At 36.6% G+C, this 20104-nt stretch overlaps 1 protein-coding gene across 3 annotated transcripts in view; it reads left to right on the top strand.

Moving 5' to 3' along the window:
• Positions 1-1160: 1160 nt before the first annotated feature.
• Positions 1161-20104, top strand: part of ldlrap1b (low density lipoprotein receptor adaptor protein 1b) — a 45958-nt gene continuing 27014 nt past the window's right edge. For 2 of the 3 annotated variants that reach the window (XM_077196899.1, XM_077196900.1), the window contains exons 1-2: positions 1177-1439; positions 19499-19641. In XM_077196899.1, the coding sequence (XP_077053014.1) occupies positions 1355-1439; positions 19499-19641 (228 nt within the window). In that variant the 5' untranslated portion in view covers positions 1177-1354. Of the gene's footprint in view, positions 1440-19498; positions 19642-20104 lie in introns of all 3 variants that reach the window. The other variant, XM_077196898.1, reaches the window with a different exon arrangement.

Raw genomic sequence — 20104 nt, 5'->3', positions numbered from 1 at the left:
AAAATTCTATGATCAATAAGTTATGACAACATATGTTTTTACATTGCTTTCATTTTGCAATTAACATTGCAAATTTTAAGTATACAAGATCTTATTTTTAAGTTAGATTAATTTAATTTAAGTTTAAATGACTTCAAAGTTGATTGTACTTAAACATTTAAGGCAGCAACTTTGACATTGCATGAAATTAACCTCATGCCTCATGGAGGTGAAAATGGAAAAGAAATGTTTTTATTTATTTAATTATTTCTGTGAAATTGAGTGACTAATGTGATGACATTAAAATACTTTTTTTTTAAGAATAATGCAATTAAAACATTTTATTATGGTAAACATTTGTGTAACATACTTTAACTGCTACATGACTAAATCTAATAGAATTGTCAACTAGAATGTTTTACTTAAATTCTTCTACTTATTACTTATGCAAATAATAGCTAGCAATAATAGAGTATTTCATTAATAATAGCTAATACAAAACAAATCTAAGTCAAAACATTCTGCCTTATAACTGCAATATGCTTCATAATTTGTATTCTTCACTATTCTATCGTAATGTGTGTTGTTATTTGTTTATTCAGCGTCCAAATACTTTGTGGCCAATATGTGTCTTTGTAATCACAACCTCCAATAATTTTTTTTACCTCTTTGAAGTAACTGAAAAGTTTATCATTTAAAAGGATAGTTCATCCAAAAATATCCTCACCCTCAAGTTGTTCCAAACCTGCATGATTTCTTTCTTCTGCTGAACACAAAAGAATATATTTTGCAGAAAATATATGGAAAACCAAACAGTTGATGGACCCCATTGACTTCCATAGTATTTTATGGAAGTCATTGGGGTCCACCAACTGTTTGGTTACCGGTAATCTTAAAAATATCTTCTTTTGTGTTCAGCAAATGAAAGAAACTCATACAGGTTTGAAACAACTTGAGGGTGAGAAAATGATGATAGAATATTCATTTGTGGGTGAAATCGTGGTATTATCCCTTTAATAGTAACCATCGTTTCAATCTTGCACGTCAAACGGCACTCTGTTTATGTACACACAGCAGAGACACACACACATGCGCGCGCGCGAAGTCCCAATTTGCATACACGAGCCCCGCCTTCCGCCCACTCACGGCAGCGTCATGACGGAACATTATCCTCTTGATTTACATACTAAACCCCGCCCAGCGTGGCGAGCATGTTCGCACATCCACCCGGGATCATCCGCGTGAAAGGAAGAAAATCACGGGCTGTCAGAAAAGTTTTCCTGCGGGCAGAGGATCTGGCTCGACCGGGCAGAGGACAGGCGGAGGATCGCGCTCTCAGGATTATTAATTGCCACATAAACTGGTATTCATCATCATGGACGCGTTAAAATCAGCCGGACGCGCGATCATTCGCAGTCCCAGTCTGGCGAAAGAGTCCTGGACCTCTGGAAAACATAAAAGTGAGTGTTACAGCTGTCAATCTGCATGAATTTGCCTGGAAACGACCGTTATATATATATATTGTTTATATCTGCGGATCTGTTTTGAAGTCCAGAGTCAAAGTTATTTGCAACTTGTATGCTAAAGCAGGAATTTACTCGCATTTGCACATGACATTTCATAACTGAACGGTTTAAGTTTTCAAAGTCCGCCATAGTCCCATCTATTTTAGTGCAATTTAAAAGCAATGTTCAGGAAATAGCACGCATTTTAATTACTGTAGTGTATTATATTGATGTATATTTTTCTCCCGTAAGGTTTCGAACCCTTTATTATTCAGAACCGATTTTGTTTTTAAAAGCCAAATCCGAATTATTTTCCTGGCGTTACATTTTTGACGGTGTATGTCCTGCACTGTTTTTCACTGAAGCTACAGCGCGATCAGTCTCGGTCTCTTTTGAGCCGATTCTTTATAGTGAATCAAAAGCAAATAGCGCGATCATGTAACCCGACTCTCGAACGAATGACTCTTATGACTCGGTTCTTTTGGGGGATTGGTAAACATACAGCGAGATCACTGTCGTCAGATAAATGAATTATTGATTCGTATAAACCGGTTCTTTAAAGTGGATGAAAAACGAACAGCATGTATCGGTAGGAATCAGATCTAAAAGAACAGAATCTGTTTTTTTTGTGTCGCTAACAGAGAGCATGGCAGTAATGTGACTGATTTTGCAGCCCATTGTTGCTAGGCAATGCTTTTTAGATGCGGGCTACATGGATTTGCTTTATTTGAGGGGAAAAAGTAAGGCTGCAAAGAAAGGTAGCCTGGTGTTCTCTCTTTTTCTGTCACTATGTTTGATAATTTCTTTGCTATGTTGTCTCGTCTCCAAAAAAAAAAAAAAACACACCCTCAAAGGAATTGTTCCAAACCTCCATGACTCATTTTTTTCAGTGGAACATAAAAGGTGAATTGCTTTTATAGAATGTTGGCTGCTGTCTTCGATACTTAAAAGGATAGTTCACGCAAAAATGGAATTTCTATCATTAATTATTCACCCTCATGTCATTCCAAACCGTAAGACCTTCGTTCATCTTTGGGACACAAATGAAGATCTTTTTGATGAAATCTGAGAGCTTTCTGTACCACCATTGACTGCTATTCAACTACCACTTTGACGCTTCAAAAAGTTCAGCAAGAGATTGTAAAACTAATCCAAATGAATTAAGCGGTTTAGTCGAACTTTTCTGAAGAGACTTGATCACTTTATATGATGAACAGATTTATTTTAGGCTTTTATTCACATTTAAACATTGATCAGTGAACAGGAGCTCAACAGAACCTGTATAACATACGAGAACAAACCTCATTGGTTCTTACAGAAGCTCAAATGTGATGCGTAACACGAGAATGAACCTCATTGGTTCTCGTACGTCAATCGAACATGCTTGAGCTTCCGTTTATCATTACTGGTGTGTGAGTTGATGAATGTTTATGTGAATAATGCCTAAATTCAATCTGTTCATCATATAAAGTGAGTGCCTCAGAAAATTTGGACTAAAGCACTCAATTCATATGGATTAGTTTTACGATCTCTTTATGAGCGTCAAAGTGGTAGTTGTGTAACTATCAAAGGAGGGACAGAAATCGCTCAGATTTCATCAAAAAGATCTTCATTCGTGTTCCGAAGATCAACAAAACTCTTAGGGGTTTGGAACGACATGAGGGCGAGTAATTACTGACAGAATTTTCATTTTTGAGTGAACTATCCTTTAAGTGAATGGAGACTAAAGCAGTGAAGCTCCAAAATGTTTTAGTGTATTGTAAAAGCATCTTAAAAGTGGTCCATATTACTTGCACGTCATCTTAAACCATATAATAATATTGTGTGTGAAGAACTTAAATTGAAATCATTATTCACTGAAGATCACTTAAAATTGTCTTGTGTGTCATGTGAGTTGCATCAAAATGTGAATTTTTTTAAAGTGAATAAAGACTCAAATTTGGGTCTGTTCCTCCCACACAGTTATTGTATAGTGTAAGGTGTCATATGGTATTATAAGCTATGTACTTTTATGATATTTTTTTGGATGGGGCTTGAATGTCCCCATTTACTTTCATTCTATTAAAAAGAGCAGCCAATACATTCAAAAACATTTCAGGATATTCTTCAAAAATGCAATTTTGGGTTCCAATGAAGAGAGAAATTCATGTGGTTTAAAACAATGTCAGGATGGGTAAGTTAAGAGATGCTCATTTTCAGGTGAAGTATTCTTGAAACCTCTGTGCACATGGACACTGTCTCTGATCTCAGATGCGGTGTGTGTGTGTGTGTAAGTCCCACACACAGCAGTCATTCCAGCAGAGTTCAGTCCATCTGCTGCACAAAAACAAGCTTAACTGCCTGGTGACCTTTTTGTTTGCTTTCACATGGGGAACCCCTCAGCAAACACACTTCGCTGTCAGACTGATGTCAACACACTGTGATGTTTGGGTTCTTAGGGATGCATGATATATAGGTGACCATATCGGTACTGACCAATATTAACATGGTTTAAATTATCGGCATATCAGCAGTTATCATTTTCCTCCATGTCTTTATGAACGAAATACGTCATCCATCTGCAGCATTGAAGAAACGTTCTGTGTATTATTTGTTATATATTTACAAGTGTGATATTTTTAGATATAAATATATATATTTCCTCTAATTATTCTTTAATTAACTTGCCTTTAACTTGGAATTTCCGGGCTTAAAAAAAAGAGCAAATATTCCACTATTGTTGCCATTTTCAATTGTTCTTGGGTCCTTATCTCATAAATATGATAATTTCAACTGATTCTCCTTCTAACTATGTTTACATTATTGTGGACTGGGTTACGGTTTGTTACTAATGTTCCTTGTTTTCATCCAACCATCCTGCAGGAGACTGAGACTTTTTTTTCTAAAATATTTCTACATATACAATATTTTCTTCTAATATTTACATTTAGGGTGTGTTGACAATTGCAGTTCTGTTTGCCTGGTCCAGACAAAAAAACAAAACATTAATTCCCGTCCGCTTAGTGTTCAGCTATTTTTTTATCAGGCATCATGATAACATTTATCTTTTTTTTTTAGGCATAGGGATAAGTTCACAACCTGATTGGTCGGCTTTTATGACGTATATTTCGTGACGGCACTTATACTGCACTTATAACAATGCTGTGTTCTGGGATAAATGTGCTCGTTGTATGTGCATATGATGGCATTTTTACCAGCTGAGAACTCGTGAAGAGATTATAAACTGTGTAAAGGAGTCAAAAAACCGACAAGAATACCTCCGTCACACACACAAAGGAAGTTAATAATGATTTTTACAACAGAAATCAATTAATCAAAACTTAAACTGTACATTGACTTTCTTCTAAAGATGCTGTACAGCTAAAAAAATCTCTGTTCCATTAATTTCCTAAAGGAAATTAAAGCCGCTTTGAAACAATCTTTATTGTAAAAAGCGCTTTATAAATGAAGGTGACTTGACTCCTGAACTGTGATGGGCAACATCACTATTGTGACGAGAAAAAACAGGTATTCTTGAGCATTCTGTCCTTTTTAGGGTCGCATCTTGTGACATCATGTCCTGTTTTTTGTTTGTTTACATGTCTTTGGTCTGTGTTAAGTTCATATTTCATTTGATCTGCACCAGAGTTGGTTTGGAGGAGGACTGAGACTCGATCCTCTTGTTTGGTTATCAGGGTTCGGATGGCAGGGTTCACACTTATTCAAAGCAACAAGTGTGAACACACCCTTAATTCCACTTCTGATCTGAGGATATTTACTCACATCAGCTGTGACCGTAGCTTTACTTTCGAGCTTGTCTTAACAGGAAATGTCTCACAGCAGCAGACTCACATGGCATGACGCCTGAAACCCACAGACACATTTACACCAAACACATGATGCTCTAAATACCCGTGATGAACTGTAGATTTTAGTGCTGAATCGTGAGATTATGTGGCCAAGTTTGGCGCCTGCAGCACTCTTATTACAATATCTAGTCTATGTTTAGTTAAACTGATGGTTCTGACTCTGAGTTCTGATTGGATGAGTCATATTTTAAGCCAGTGTAAAATACAGATAAACACAGCTGCCTTGCTTGGCAACCCTAAACAGTCTACAATTAAGCTAATTAACTATATTACAGTTGATGGATCCCATTGACTTCCATAGTATTTTTTTTCCTACTATGGAAGTCAATGGGGTCCATCAACTGTCTGGTTATGACATTCCTCAAAATATCTTCTTTTTTGTTCAGCAGAAGAAATAAACTCATACAGGTTTGAAACAACTTGAGGTTGAGTAAATGATGACAGAATTTTCATTTTTAGGTGAACTACTGTATTCCTTTAAAAAAGCCATTATGTTTCAAAGGCCAGATTGAATTATTTCTGAAGGCTGTAATAATTTCCTGTCTGAGCGTTTAGTCACGTACAGTCATGTAGATGTGGAAAAGGCTCTCAACAGGCTAGTGGCAGTTGGTTTCAGTAATCTTGTGCAAGTGCATGTGTTGGGTGAATGAAAAGCTATCATTTCCTGCCGTTAACATTTTGTCAGTCTTAAAGGGATAGTTCACCCAAAAATGAAAATTCGGTCAGTAATTACTCACCCTAATGTTGTTCCAACCCCATAAGACTTTCATTCATCTTCGGAACACAAATTAAGATATTTTTGATTAAATCTGAGAGCTGGATCACTCCTCCATAGGCTTCTAAGGGATTGAAACTTGTTCCCCGCAAAAGTTATTAAAGACATCGTTAAAATAGTCCAAGTGACTACAGTGGCTCAATCTTAAGTTTATTAAGCGACGAGAATACTTTTTGTGCGCAAAAACAAACAAAAATAATGACTTTATTTCAACTATTAATTTCCTTCTCTGTGGGCCTCGAGTCAGTTTTTGGGCCTCGACTTTAACTTTTTTTTTGAAAAATCGGTCTTGCTTTTGTTTGCATGCAGCAAAGATTCAGACTAGTTTATGAAATGATTGGTCTAAGTGGTCTGGAATTCTTTTACTGATAAATATCGGAAAATGTATAGCATTTGCTTTGCTGTTAATGTGGAATTCTGCAGATTTCAAATATCAAGGAACTCCCTTCCTGAGATAGATCTGATTATGTTGACTCTGAATGAAAATATTGGGTCTGTAATTCCCATGTTTCCAGTGCTGAGGGTTTGAAAGCTTCTGCTGGGATGTGCAACAGTGACTACGTTTACATGCAGCCAATATTTGGGTTATGGTCCGGTTAAGGTCACTATCCGGGTTTCTGAAACATTAGGAATAACCCGTTTACATGCGTTGAGCAGAGAGAGTTTCTCCTGTATACATGGAACTGCAATATCCCGATGTAAACGGCGACGCACGGTTAGCGTCTGGACGTACGGCCAACCTTAAGACGCAATATGCGTCATTTCCGATTCTTCTTCCTGTATCCAAAGACAACAACAACAGCAGCAGCACGCGGATAATGAATAGTTCGGGGCAGCTAGCGATCGCCTTTGTTTGCGCTTTGGTGCTGGTACTGACCTCGCTCCAAAAGTATGCTGTGCTGCGTCTCGCCATGTTTACTTCCGGTATACAGCACGCGGGTTTTTGTATGCGCCGAGAAGTTCCTCTACTCCAAAGCCCAAGATTCCTTGCGAATAGAACATGCGCAGAACACAACTCATTATGGGGATATGCCGATACGCGTTTACATGACCAAAAATTCGGGTTAGAAAAGGGTTACACCAGGTATCATATCCGGGTTTTTAAAATCCGGGATATGAGCATATTCGGGGTTTTGCCGGTGTTTACATGGCCGTGCGTGACCGGGTTATTGCTAATATCCCGGTTTGAACGGGTTATTGGCTGCATGTAAACGTAGTCAGTGAAATGTGTCTGAAGTCATGCTGAAGATCTGAGCGCCGCTGCCAGTGTGTAAAGGAGATTGTGTCCATCAAACCTCTCTTTACAAACCAGATTTAACCTCCTCAGACAGCGTCAGTATCTCAGCACTCACACACACACACACACACTCATTCATATTCATGCTGGTGTGTGTATCGCTGGAGATTGGAAGCAGATCAGGGTCAGTAAGAGATTAAGAAAGTTATTTTGTAAGGAAGCTGTTTGACACTGAAAATGATGGATATGTAAACTTCTCATGTTATGTGAGGAGTGTATGGCTGGAGGATGTAGCAAGCATTCATAATATAGGCTACTTGGGATTTATGTTATTTGGTCATTAAGTTTCTTAAAATGTCTTGAGACATGTTTCATGATCATTTCTTTGTCTTTGGGACTCGTGAGTATAAAAGTTGCAAAAAAAAAAAAAAAATTCAGATTTTGTCATTTCAGTTCATTTCCTTGAATCAGTTCAAATCGTCTGCTTCAGTGAATCAATTCAAAACTCTGATTCAGTGATTCATTTGCACCATAACTCTAGTATATGTGGAATTTTTCCAGATGATAAAGTATATGTGTACCATTCGGGGTCAGTGATACTTTTTTTTTTTTAAAGAAATACATTTTCAGCAAGGGTGCATTAAATTGATAAAAAGTGACGGTAAAGGTATTTATAATGTTACAAAAGATTTCTATTTCAAATAAATGCTGTTCTTTTGAACATTCTATTCATCAAAGAATCTTCAATAAATGCATCATGGTTTTCCATAGGAAATGAAACTGCACAACTGTTTTCAACATTGATTATAATCATAAATGTTTTAGAGCATCAAATATCATATTAGAATGATTTCTGAAGGATCATGTGACACTGAAGACTGGAGTAATGATGCTGAAAATGCAGCTTTGATCACAGGAATAAATTACATTTCAAAATACATTACTATGGAAAACAGATATTTTAAATTGTAATAATATTTCACAATATTACTGTTTGTATTGTATTTTTGATCGAATAAATGCAGTCTTGGTGAGCAGAAGAGACTTCTTTCAAAAATATTATTTTACTGACCCAAAACTGTAGAACTTTATTCTGTATACTATAAAATATATAGAATTTAGGAAAATATTAGTGTTTAGTATTATTTAAAATGGATATATTTGTGCATAAGAAAGTGTTTTGAAAAAAAAAAGTAGAATTTTTTAAAATAATTTTTAATTGGAATTTTTACTGCTTTCTACTTTTTAAAATATTTTGAATATTTTTTTGGTTAAAATGATTGTTTCTCTGATGAAAAATAGTCACCTTTTCACAGCAAATCCATAAATATTGAGATGTAATGTTGTTAGTTATTAGATGGTCCAGCCCTCTGCGTGAGCAATGATTCGTCAGCATGTCTGTGAGCTGTGAGTGTATTCACCAAACTGTAGTTCATGAAATGAAGACACAGCAGGTCTTTCACAATCCTCAGAGAGCCTGTTGATTGTGTCCTTTTGCAACCTGTAGACGTGTGTGTGTGTGTGTGTGTTTGTGTGTGTGTGTGTAACCTGAGGCTAAATACAGCAGTGCCGAGCACTTTAAATCTCTATAAAGCTTGATGTTATTCATTGGGTCTCAGACACACACACACACACACACACACACACACACACACACACACACACACACACACACACACACACACACACACACACACACACACACACACACACACACCACCTCTCTGCTGATCCGCTCGGCTTGATCCTCATCAAAATTACCTCCCCATGTCGACATGAAATGTCACTGGAAACCCTTTTTACTGCACAAAAATTGCATATACGTTTTCAAGTCATTGTTGTAAACTCATGGAAAGTTTACATAATACACAGATTTGTGTGTGTGTATCAGCCTGTGTCAGGGTGAGATCTCTCTTCTCCTCCTCCTCTGCTGCTCTGTCATCTCTTGTTTTATCTCCTGACTGAACAATGCCTTCTATTCTGCTATTCTCATCTCTCTCGGTCCCAGACGGCATGATCTGTGCTACTTGAGTTCACACAGAGCTATCCCAGCAGCCTCTGTCTGCATGCGTCTCTCAGTAGAGCGTCTCTCAGTAGATCAAGATATGTGCATGAGCTACCACTCTGGATACAATTTTGAAATAGTTTTCACTCAGAAATAGTTAGTAAATTTCACAAATAATAACAGAGACACATTAAATTAATGTTGGCGTGAAATTGAAGTTAGTAGTTCCCTATTGTGACGAATCAGAGTGAAACAGCTCCTCGAACAAGACTTTTTTTTTGTCTGGGGGATTGATTGGATGGTTGTGGTTTGCTATTGGTGGATCTCATGTGAGTGACAGCCAGGTTGCCCCGCCCTCACGCCAGTAAACATGTCGTCAGAGCAGAGAACAGATGGCGCTGCATGTGGGAAGGGAAGTTATTTTGATTAATGATTATGAGGGCACATGTATTTAAAAAAAATAATGATGTGTGCATGGAATGATAAATCATTTATAATAAATACTGCAATATTTCATTAAAAAAAATAGAATTGCCAATTTTGATTACATGTTAACTTTAAATGTTGAAATTTTGAAGGCTGCGGCTAAAATAGCATTTTCTCGTAAAATGTTTTTTTACAGTACATGAGCTCTGAGGTTATTAACACCTCTCTCATGACTTTTTTTGGCTGATAAAAGCAGTGGTCATGTGATCAGTTCTGTAGACGTGTGATGTTGATTGGTCTGGACTGAGTCAGCAGTGATCAGCACTAATGTGAATCAGTGTGAGGGGGAGAAACCTGTCGAGAACGTGCTTTTTCTTTCAAACGTTGAGATGTTTTATTACCATAATGCTTAATGCTGAATAGCGATTCTCATCGGTGTATAAGAGTAATTTTTACTATTTAAGATGTAAAAATATGATTTAAATAATGTTCATAATAAGATTAATATTATATATATTTATGTATTACTTTTTTCTTAAAATTAAAAATGTGCTCAATTGTAATAAAAATAATGTCACAATAATAATACAAATTCTTAATGGTCCTAAAAATATAGTTAATTTCACTAAATAAATTTATTATATAATATTTCATTATTTCTTTTAATGTTCTTGACCGGTTTTGTGAAAGCAGGAGACTCTAGTTGATGTTGATTTGAAGAGTCAATCTTCTGGCTTGGTTGTATTGTGTCAGTTGTTTCCCTGAACAGAAGCTTTGACGTGTGTGTGTGTGTGTGTGTGTGTGTGTGTGTGTGTGTGTGTGCTGGTCAACAGTGAGCGTTGGCCTCATGGACAATAACTCCATTCTCTGCTATCCTCTGGTGCATCACATGTCACATTCGCTCTTAAGATTCAGAGTTTCTTTATCACAAAATGATAATGCCATTCAGGGACTCTATGACACTGATGTGGCCAATAAGTGTTCGGCCAATATGAGATTTACAATGAACAATGCTGATATCTAGAGAGCTTTAATGCTACAATAACCAATCATGCATCGTCCAAGAGCGGACATATCCATTTCATAATGTACATTAGCACTTGTAAATCTGCGTTTGAGTAATTGAATCTCATTTCCATCAATTTCTAACTTTATTGTAGATTTAAGAAAATGTTCCTTTTCTTAAAGAAAAAAATTCTAGGTTACAGTGAGACATTTACAAATCCAACACTTTACTATTACACAGTGGCCTAACCAGACACAATGCAACACCTGATAAAAGGTATCTTTTCCATGTTTATCAGAGTTTTTGTCAGTGATATGCGACGATTTTATATATAAAAAAAAAGGTTTCTATTTTTCTACATCATCGTGGCTGGAACGACAGCACAAATTATGACCGTGATAATCTCAGGTGTTGTTATTGGGTATTTAATGTTCAAACTTTCAACTCAATGTGAGCAAAAAAAGATTTTTTGGTCACTCGGTATGTATAATGCTGGTGTAATATTTATGAATTTGATGCGGTTTCGAGTGCCGTGTGCTTGCAGAGAGACTCCTCCCACTCGCTCTTCTGATTGGCTGTAATTTTTGATTTATTTTGTTGCGTCTCGGACTCTAGTTGTGTCACGTATGGTATGGATACACAAGTTGCTTGTTACTGGATTCTTTTCGCATTGCGTCACAAGAACAGCGCAGATATTGCGTCATTGACAGGCGACATTTTTTTCCGGGACGGCCAATTATTTAAAATGGGAATTTCTCTGAAATAAAAAATCTTTGGAGACTTTTGGGATATTGTAAGTACACAACTGTAGGACATATTTCACACTGTGCAAGTGATTTTTGGATATTTTATTATTTATATTTTACCTTTAAGTTTAACCCAGAATATTAATTTAATCGCAAAAAAAACAAATGGATTTTAGTAATCAGATTTTGGGTGTTAGATTCCTAGAGAGTCCAATGGCACAAAGCAAATAGACATTTAACATTTTCTTGTATTTGTACTGTTGGATTTCTGCACCTCCAGTGTCACCAAGCGCATCGTAAAAATAATTTGAATTGTCATGAAGGTTTTCCCGAACACTCCTTGAGGGCTCATAAAGCTCTTTTTAAAGTCTGGAGCGTGTCTCCATCTAAGTGGTATTTTCAGCTCTCGTGTTTGTTAAACCTGAGCTCACACTGTAATCAGAGCAAACATCAGACAGTCAGGATGTTGATTCAGCAGGTCTTGTGATGGACATCGAGGTCGTATCCTGAAGGAGCCGCTGCATGGATGGGAACACGATTACAGGTCAGTGATTACAGTGTCATCTGAGACGCTCACAGGAAACTGACTCAAGAGCTTCATGTAAACGGGGACCTTGAGCGAGATGACTTGTCTCTGCCTTCGAGAGATGGCCTGACCCTGGGAGTAAGATCCAGGAAATTGGGTCGGGATTTAATGTTTGGCGTGTGGAAGCGGAGAACATAATGGCTTTGTTTCAAAAAACTAGTGAGCTGCTTATGTAGGGAGCATTTTAAGGCATCATAGACAAAGGCTTTTCCTTCTAAGTTGCCTAATTGTGGATAATGAGTAACTATAAAAAGCACTGTAAAAGTAGTCCATATGACTTGCTCGCCTTACAATAGATTTGTGTGAGAAACTAAACTAAAATAAATTCAATTGAAAAATAATAATAAATAGTACTAAGATCTAATTCTTTGGCTTATGATGTGTTTGGGAAAGTCAACCCTGAACAATTTGTTCATAAATCAGATACTGGATTCCTTTTGAAACCTGATTTGTACTGTGTATTTCAATCAAGCATTGTCATTGGCGTCCCGACTGAGCCTGCTAACAGTAACCGTTTCCTCATTTAGAGGGTTTGCCTGCCTAATCCCAATGGATCAAGTGAACAGGACACAAGGGGTTTTCCTTGAGAGAAGTGGAACAGCTCCCGAGTTTTCTTCCGGGGTCTCCAACCTGACAGATATGGGAAAACACACTCTGACTTTCTGCTGGTTTCATCACCTATAGTTCCTGCTGAACATTGACTCGCTCATAATACTGACGATTGGCTTCATTCTGTGAGCGATAAAACCTAAAGAAAAGGGCTAGTGCACAAATATATCACAAATTTAGATTAGTCTTTTTTTTTTATCTAGTCTTTTTGTTTTTGCCAGATAACATTAATAGACATTAGTCAGGGAAGGGCCATATAAATATTTTGTCAGGAATAAAAACGAGGCTGTGAGCGAGGGAATACAGTGCATTCAACGGATCGTACTGTTGTAACAATATACCGATTGATTAGCTGACGAAACGTCTTTACGAAGAAAAAAAAACCTGTTCGGTGGACAAAAACTCCATTAAAACAGTTTTCTTCACTTTGAGAGTCATAAAACATATACAGTAAAAACAAAATGAACACCCGTGCCTCCTGACGATACATTGAGGTCTTATGAAGCGAAACGATCGGTCTGTACAAGAAACAACATTATTATTACCTGTAATCCACAGCCTCGGCAAATGATCCCGAGCGCCTTCAAGACAGTGAACTTCATAAGACCTCAATGTATCGTCAATTTAGTTTTGACTGTATTTGTTTTTTTACTTTCAATGTGACGGTAGCCATTGACTTGCATTATATGAATCACCAAGGACCACGGTTTCAGCTAAAAACCTTCTTTACATTTCTACTGAGGGAAAAAATCTTGGATGGCCTGAGGGTGAGTTAATTAACAGCAAATTTTAATTTTTTGGCTAATTATTTTAAGTCTATCCCTCACAGCCTCGTTTTCATCTGCTTCTCTACTGACTAAGGTCTATATACCCGACAGATGCAGACAGAGCAGAAAAGATGGGCGTTTTCTTTTTCCTTTTGATTCCAGTTAAGTAATACTCCTCTTCGTGCCAAGAGTGTAACACATGCAGTCATTTTGTATTGATTATTTGATAGCACTACATTAACACCAGAGATCTCTGGGAACTGGATCTGAGTCTAATGGCCACTTTAAGATGTCTGACAATGACTGAAAAATTGTGAGCCATTAATTAGAAATGTTAGGAGCTGTGCCGAAGATGTGCTGGTGAGGCAGGCGTTTGTCCACATTGATCGCATCTTAAATGGGAAAAGTCTGCATCTGATAGACACCGGGGAGGAATGAACTCGTTCCTTACGGAGTATCTGTAATGTCTGTTCCTAAATCTTCCTGCTATAGCCTATGCATTAGTGTTGGATTACATATAAAAAATAAAATCTATTTCAAACTATATACAAAAACTATAATAGAATATGAATGATACTAAAATAACCCTCTTCTGAAAGCATGTATTTTGTTTATTTTGTGGTAATGAGGTCTGATATAAAGTAACTCAACAGCGCTGTCAGGGTTGAACATCGGATGGGAGAGAAATTCTTGTGCAGATCTTATCTAGTGTTGACCCACATTTCCTCCAGTATTTACATCCTGCACAGATACTGTAACTGAAACCTCATCTGACATGCTGCTCTTCGTGTGTGTGTGTGTGTGTGTGTGTGTGTGTGTGTGTGTGTTCAAACCGCATGCCAGGCTACAATCTGCATTATGTACAGTAGTTAAGCTAAAGTCAAGATACCCTTTTGAAGAAGTAGTATTTAACCGCTGCAAGTTAACAGAAATGGCTAACTATACACTGAAACTAGGGGCAATATGTTTTTACATTTATTTAATTATTTAATATTAAACAGCACATATATTTATTTTAAAATATTAAATAGTATTTTATTACACAAGACGTTTCACTCTGAAACCTGCAGCACATTTATTTATTTACTGGCCACCTGTCAAAATAAAAGCTTGATGGAATAGGGTTTGAAAATAAAGAAATTAATATGTAAACGTTAGTATTGTAATTTTACAATGAAATAAATTGTATAAATAATTTTTTTTACAGTACAATTATTATTACAATATATTTTCTTTAACATATTTAATAATAATCACATAAAATCAATAAAATCTCTCTCTCTCTCTCTCTCTCTCTCTCTCTCTCTCTCTCTCTATATATATATATATATATATATATATATATATATATAAAATTATATAAAAAATATTTTTTAATTATTAAAATTATATATATATATATAAAAAATACTATATATATTATTATTATTTTATTTGTTATATGAATTCAGTAAATAAAAAACAGTGTGAACTTTACTGTTAAGTGTTTTCTACTTGAGTTCTCAGAGTAAAAAGTAAAGTTTCTATGCAGATCTTCCCAACAAAATTCCCCCAATCATTCTAGAATTATTAATTCTCTTCAGATAGAGATATTCAAGTCGTCTGGTGGAAGTGGAACTTCCTATTTTATCATAATGCAATATATATCACAGTCAGAAAAAACAAATATTGCAATTTCAGTTTCTTATAATATTATACAGCTTTACATGAAAATTAATAATTTATGAAAAACATATGATATCTGACAACAAATCAGAAATGCTATTAAAAATATATATAATTGGTCTCCTATTATATCACAAGACAAGCAAGGCATGCAAAACTCGACTAATAATACACTTTTTAGGAAACTTTATAAAATAAAAAAATGCGATTAAAATAAATATTACCCTGTAGTGTTTGCGTGAAATGCTTCTCTCCTGTTCCTCTGTTGTGTTTGTGGTTTATCCGGCTGCATGGTTGTTTGGTGTGAGTGAATATTTAAGATGATGGTTTATGAAATATTAGTCAGTTACTTTGATGGATTCAAACATCAACATGTGTTCAGGGAGCAGCGGATCTTCGGACGATATTCCTTTTGAAGGTTGTTTATGAGTGGAGCCGTAAACATTGCAGACATGATTTCTTTAATCTAACTTCTGTTTCCTCTCTACTCCACCCGTCAAATCTCTCCTTCCTCTTTATCTCTCGTTCCTCGCTCTCCTCTGCCTCCCTCTTTCCCATCTGCAGTTTTGAGGGTTACTCTGTTCGTTTCCTTTAATGAAGGCATATCACTGCTGTCCTGCTCGGGAGACCACGACACACTTTTTATTTAGTGCTCTGACAGACTGTTTATCTATTTTTTTAAGCCTATGATATGTTTTTATATATATAATAAAATTGGTTCTAGGTTCTAAAATAGGCTTTATTTTTATGCAAGATATAGGTTTTTTTTCATATATATGACATTGACATGTTCTTGACAGGTTCAATGAGATTATGATCTTGCTTTGTCTGAGTGCTGTTCTTGAAATGTATGTATTGATCTGGCATCATTAGAGAAGGGTGTGACATGTGTGTGTGTGTGTGTGTGTGGATCTGGTCATAGGGAATCATGTATGTTTGTGTTTCTGGTTCATGTTCATGACCTCTGCAGCTCTGCGTTCAGACACACACGCACACACACACTGTTTGTTGTCTCTGGCACTGCTGTGTGCGTGCGTGTGTGTGTGATGTGCTCTGATTCCTCACGCTCAGCTTTGATGTTCAGTGGAGCGGGAAGACCCTCACAAATCACAACACACCTGTGTCATCCAACAGGCATCCCAGCATGCTACAGGGTGCAATTCTTTACACACACCGGGCTCATAAGTGCTTGTACACCTGATACACTGTGTATGACTCTGCGGTGTGTGATGCAAAATAAATCAGTTGTCCAATTAGACTTGAAGTCTGTCTGTTCCTGGCTATTGGCTCATAGATCTTCATTGCTCATGTCACTGAAGTCGACACACAGTACAGCAAGGTTTAATGGCGTCATTTGAGACAGGGCCGAAGTATGTCTCCGTAAAGTCACCATGAAATCAAAATGGACAAATCTTGTTTTGGTGTTGTTTTTTGGGAAAACCTCACTCGCTTGAAATACCGATAATAAACAACAACCAACCAACCAATTCCCCATGGACAAAACAAGTCCCGCCCTATATTTTCCTTGTTCGAGAAGCAGATATACATCACAAGAATAGACCATCGCAGCTTTGGTTTCATGCTGACTTTAATCAAGACAAATCATATTTATTTATATAGCGCTTTATAAAATAAAGATTGCAGCAAAAAAACCCCAAAAAAACAGTGTTAACGTTGCAAAATGAATCAATTATGAAACATACAATTTCAGCCATTACGCAGCTGCTTTTCAGAAGATAATAGTGTCAGTATTCAGCTCAAATCAGTTCAGTGTTAATTCAGTTTCACATCAAAAACAGTTTAAATGTTGCAAGTTAGTGTCATCGTCCAGTTCAATTCAATTTAAAAGTTTTTCTCATCCGATAGTGTCAGTCCAGTTGAATCGATAATAGTACAGAATACCAATTGCCTTTTAAGACTTATTTGGTTTAGACTCTTTTTCATTCTAGTGTGAACCTTATTTATCTACTAAGAGAGGTCGAGACCGTCTGATTGACAAGTAAAGCGACCGGCTACAGTTTGTTTTATTTTGATGCACCGTTTAAAAGCAGGTTTATCTGAAATAAATGACCGCAATAATAGACTCCAACAATAGACTTTCCAATTGCATGGAAAAATCTGTCAATTTAATTATTTTGTTAAATTGCTTCTAAGCACTTCAATACAAAACACTTGAGTATCTTTCAAAGATTTTATGCCATTCACCAAAACTGAAAAATCCTCATAAGTGCTTGGCACCTTGTAAACATGCTTTTGTTTCCGGGTGAACTGAAAAAACAAAACAAAAAAAAAAACAGAAATTTTAGCCAGCCAATCAGATTGTGACTTCTGATTTCCGCCAGTGCTTTCCACATTTGTGTACATTATATACATTATACTTTCAGTGAATGACCAGTTAGAGATCAACCAATTTAGATCTCAGTGAGGCATGAAATACCATCATCTGTTCTGTTCTGTTAAATAATGAAGGTCAATTGAGGGTTAAAGGAGTGTCAGTCTGCGCCTGTGATGGAGATGAATCATGCTTGCACAAAAACGCTGAATTTATTTACACCATTACAAACCTAATTTACTCCATATACACCAGAGTTCTGATGATACCTGCTAACTGTAGTATTTTGACCTGAATATCTTTCATAGCATTGATCTGTCATAGTGGGGAATGGGAAGAATGATTGTGAAGGTCTGGGAGAGTAACATTGACTCTCGTAGACAGAATGATGTGGTGACGCTGTCATCATTTGATCTCTGATGAGGGTTTCAGAGACCCCCCGTCGGCCAAAAACTCATGAATGATTCATGAAATCAGCATTAATCAATATCCGTTTTCATTTCATGCATGTCTCACGCATTTAGAGCCTTGATTACAGATTCACAATGTAAACACTTAAAAAAAGTGTTTTCACACAGAATGAATGTTCATTTGTTTATTTTTAATTTCTTTCATTTGCTGCTTGATTGTTTTTTTCTTCTTCTTTTGTTCTTCCTTTTGTTTGTTTTTGCTTGTTTGTTTCAATAGTTCTTTGTTTTATTTATTTTTTCTTGCCTTGGTTTTGTTAATTTGTTTGTCCTTTTGTTCTAAATTTTTGTTTGTTTGTTTATTTTTGTATCTTTTATTTATTATATTTTCTCAGTTTTTTTGTTTATTTTTTTGCTTGTCTGTTTGCAAGAAAGCATTCTTGCTTTCTTTTGTGGTTTCTTTATTGCTTTCTTTTCTTGCATGCTTTCTTTCTTGTTTTCTGTCATGCTGAGATGCATTAAGCAAGGTCGATATATATACAAGGCAGACACTGTGGAGAGGAGCCGTTTAAATGTGTGTCCTTGACCCCTGACCTTGACCTCTGTCACAGGCCAATGCTGATGTAGGGTTAAACACACACTCATTGATTGCTGTCAGAGATCAGACAGAACAGGAGGGCAATATGTGTGTGTTCTGTGTCTTACCCCTACACTATTGCTATTGTTGACAATCCAACAGCTTCCGTTATTTTTCCGTTATAACTGGAGTTACTCTGGAGTTAAGGCCATTGCACACTGAGTCCGAAATTTTCGTATGCGTTTTTTCGTGTTCGTGATTCAGTGGTTCTGAATTGCCAAAACATCATTCAAACACCATTCAAACTGCTTGTTACGGATGCGAAAAACGCAGGAAATCGATCCCGATCCAAATGTTTTTATTACGGACGAAAGTTTCAGAGGCAGTGTGCAAGCGTGATTGACATAACGTGAGGTCGATTTTTTTTCTTATTTTATTTTTTTCCAGACTTCGAATTTCGGACTCAGTGTGCAATGGCCTTTAGTGTAAATAGCCTCGTAAATAGACACTCTGTCTTTTTAAACCAATGCATGCAACACAAGTACATGCCCACTTTAGTCCAAGTGGACAGATTATGGTTACTGTTATTATGGATATAAACACAGTTTTTTGTGTGGACATGAGTTCATCTTCGGTGCAGGTGTGGATCAAAGAGCAGAGGATAAAAGTCCTGATTGAAGAGGGTGTGTTTTAATGAAGGATTGTGTGATGTGTTTCATATGTAGATGTTTTCAGCTGTTATTCATCCAGTTGCTTTAGTATTTGGCAGGTTTATTTGCTGAGATAATGAGCGTGTATGTGTGTTTCTGTGCTGTTTTGTAGAGTCAAGAACATGTTTGGAGAATTTAGTAATTTATGCAAAAGATAATTTCTTATCCTTTCCCATTCTTTTTATTTATAGGTGAAATGTGACCTAGACATGTTTTCATGAGATTCAGACATTAGTATGAGTGTGTCTGTGTGTGTTGCCATGTTTTTGGCCAGGTTTGCATCATGCACACGTTAATCCCGTGTGTGTGTGTTTCCAGAGCTGCCAGAGAACTGGACGGACACGCGGGAGACGCTGCTGGAGGGGATGGTGTTTCAGCTGAAGTATCTGGGCATGACACTGGTGGAGGAACCCAAAGGAGAAGAGCTCTCGGCCGCTGCTGTCAAGAGGATCGTTGCCACAGTAAGACACGTGTACACCAACCGACCCCGTCACACTGAACAAAAAATTGGTGCAGAAACAATTTTCACTCACAATTGCTAGTGAATACATGAACAATTACAATAAAAAAAGTAAGCAACACATTGAGATAAATGTGAAATTTGGAAGCAAAAAAAAACCTGATATTTTTTTTTTAGCACTTTTTTTAATGATTTTTTTTAATTTGCCAGCCAGCACCAGCATTTTCGATAATTTTTACAAAACTTTCATGGCCCCCAGAATATTTTGTTTTATGAATATCTGAACATGCAGTATTTCAAAAGAAAGAACAGAGCCTCTGCTTTTATTTTTACTTCATGCATTCTTTTTTTTTATCAATCCTTGCATATGGGTAAGTTTCATAAAAAAAAGATGTATTTTGAACAAAAATCTGAGAAAATTCCCTTTGTCAAAGACTATGTCAGGATCAGATTCAGAACGATGA

The sequence above is a fragment of the Siphateles boraxobius genome, unplaced genomic scaffold (genome assembly GCF_051911475.1).
Source record: "Siphateles boraxobius isolate OS27281-9 unplaced genomic scaffold, OSU_SipBor_1 37, whole genome shotgun sequence".
Classification (NCBI taxonomy): domain Eukaryota; kingdom Metazoa; phylum Chordata; class Actinopteri; order Cypriniformes; family Leuciscidae; genus Siphateles; species Siphateles boraxobius.
This window is presented reverse-complemented; position numbering and strand designations above follow the sequence as displayed.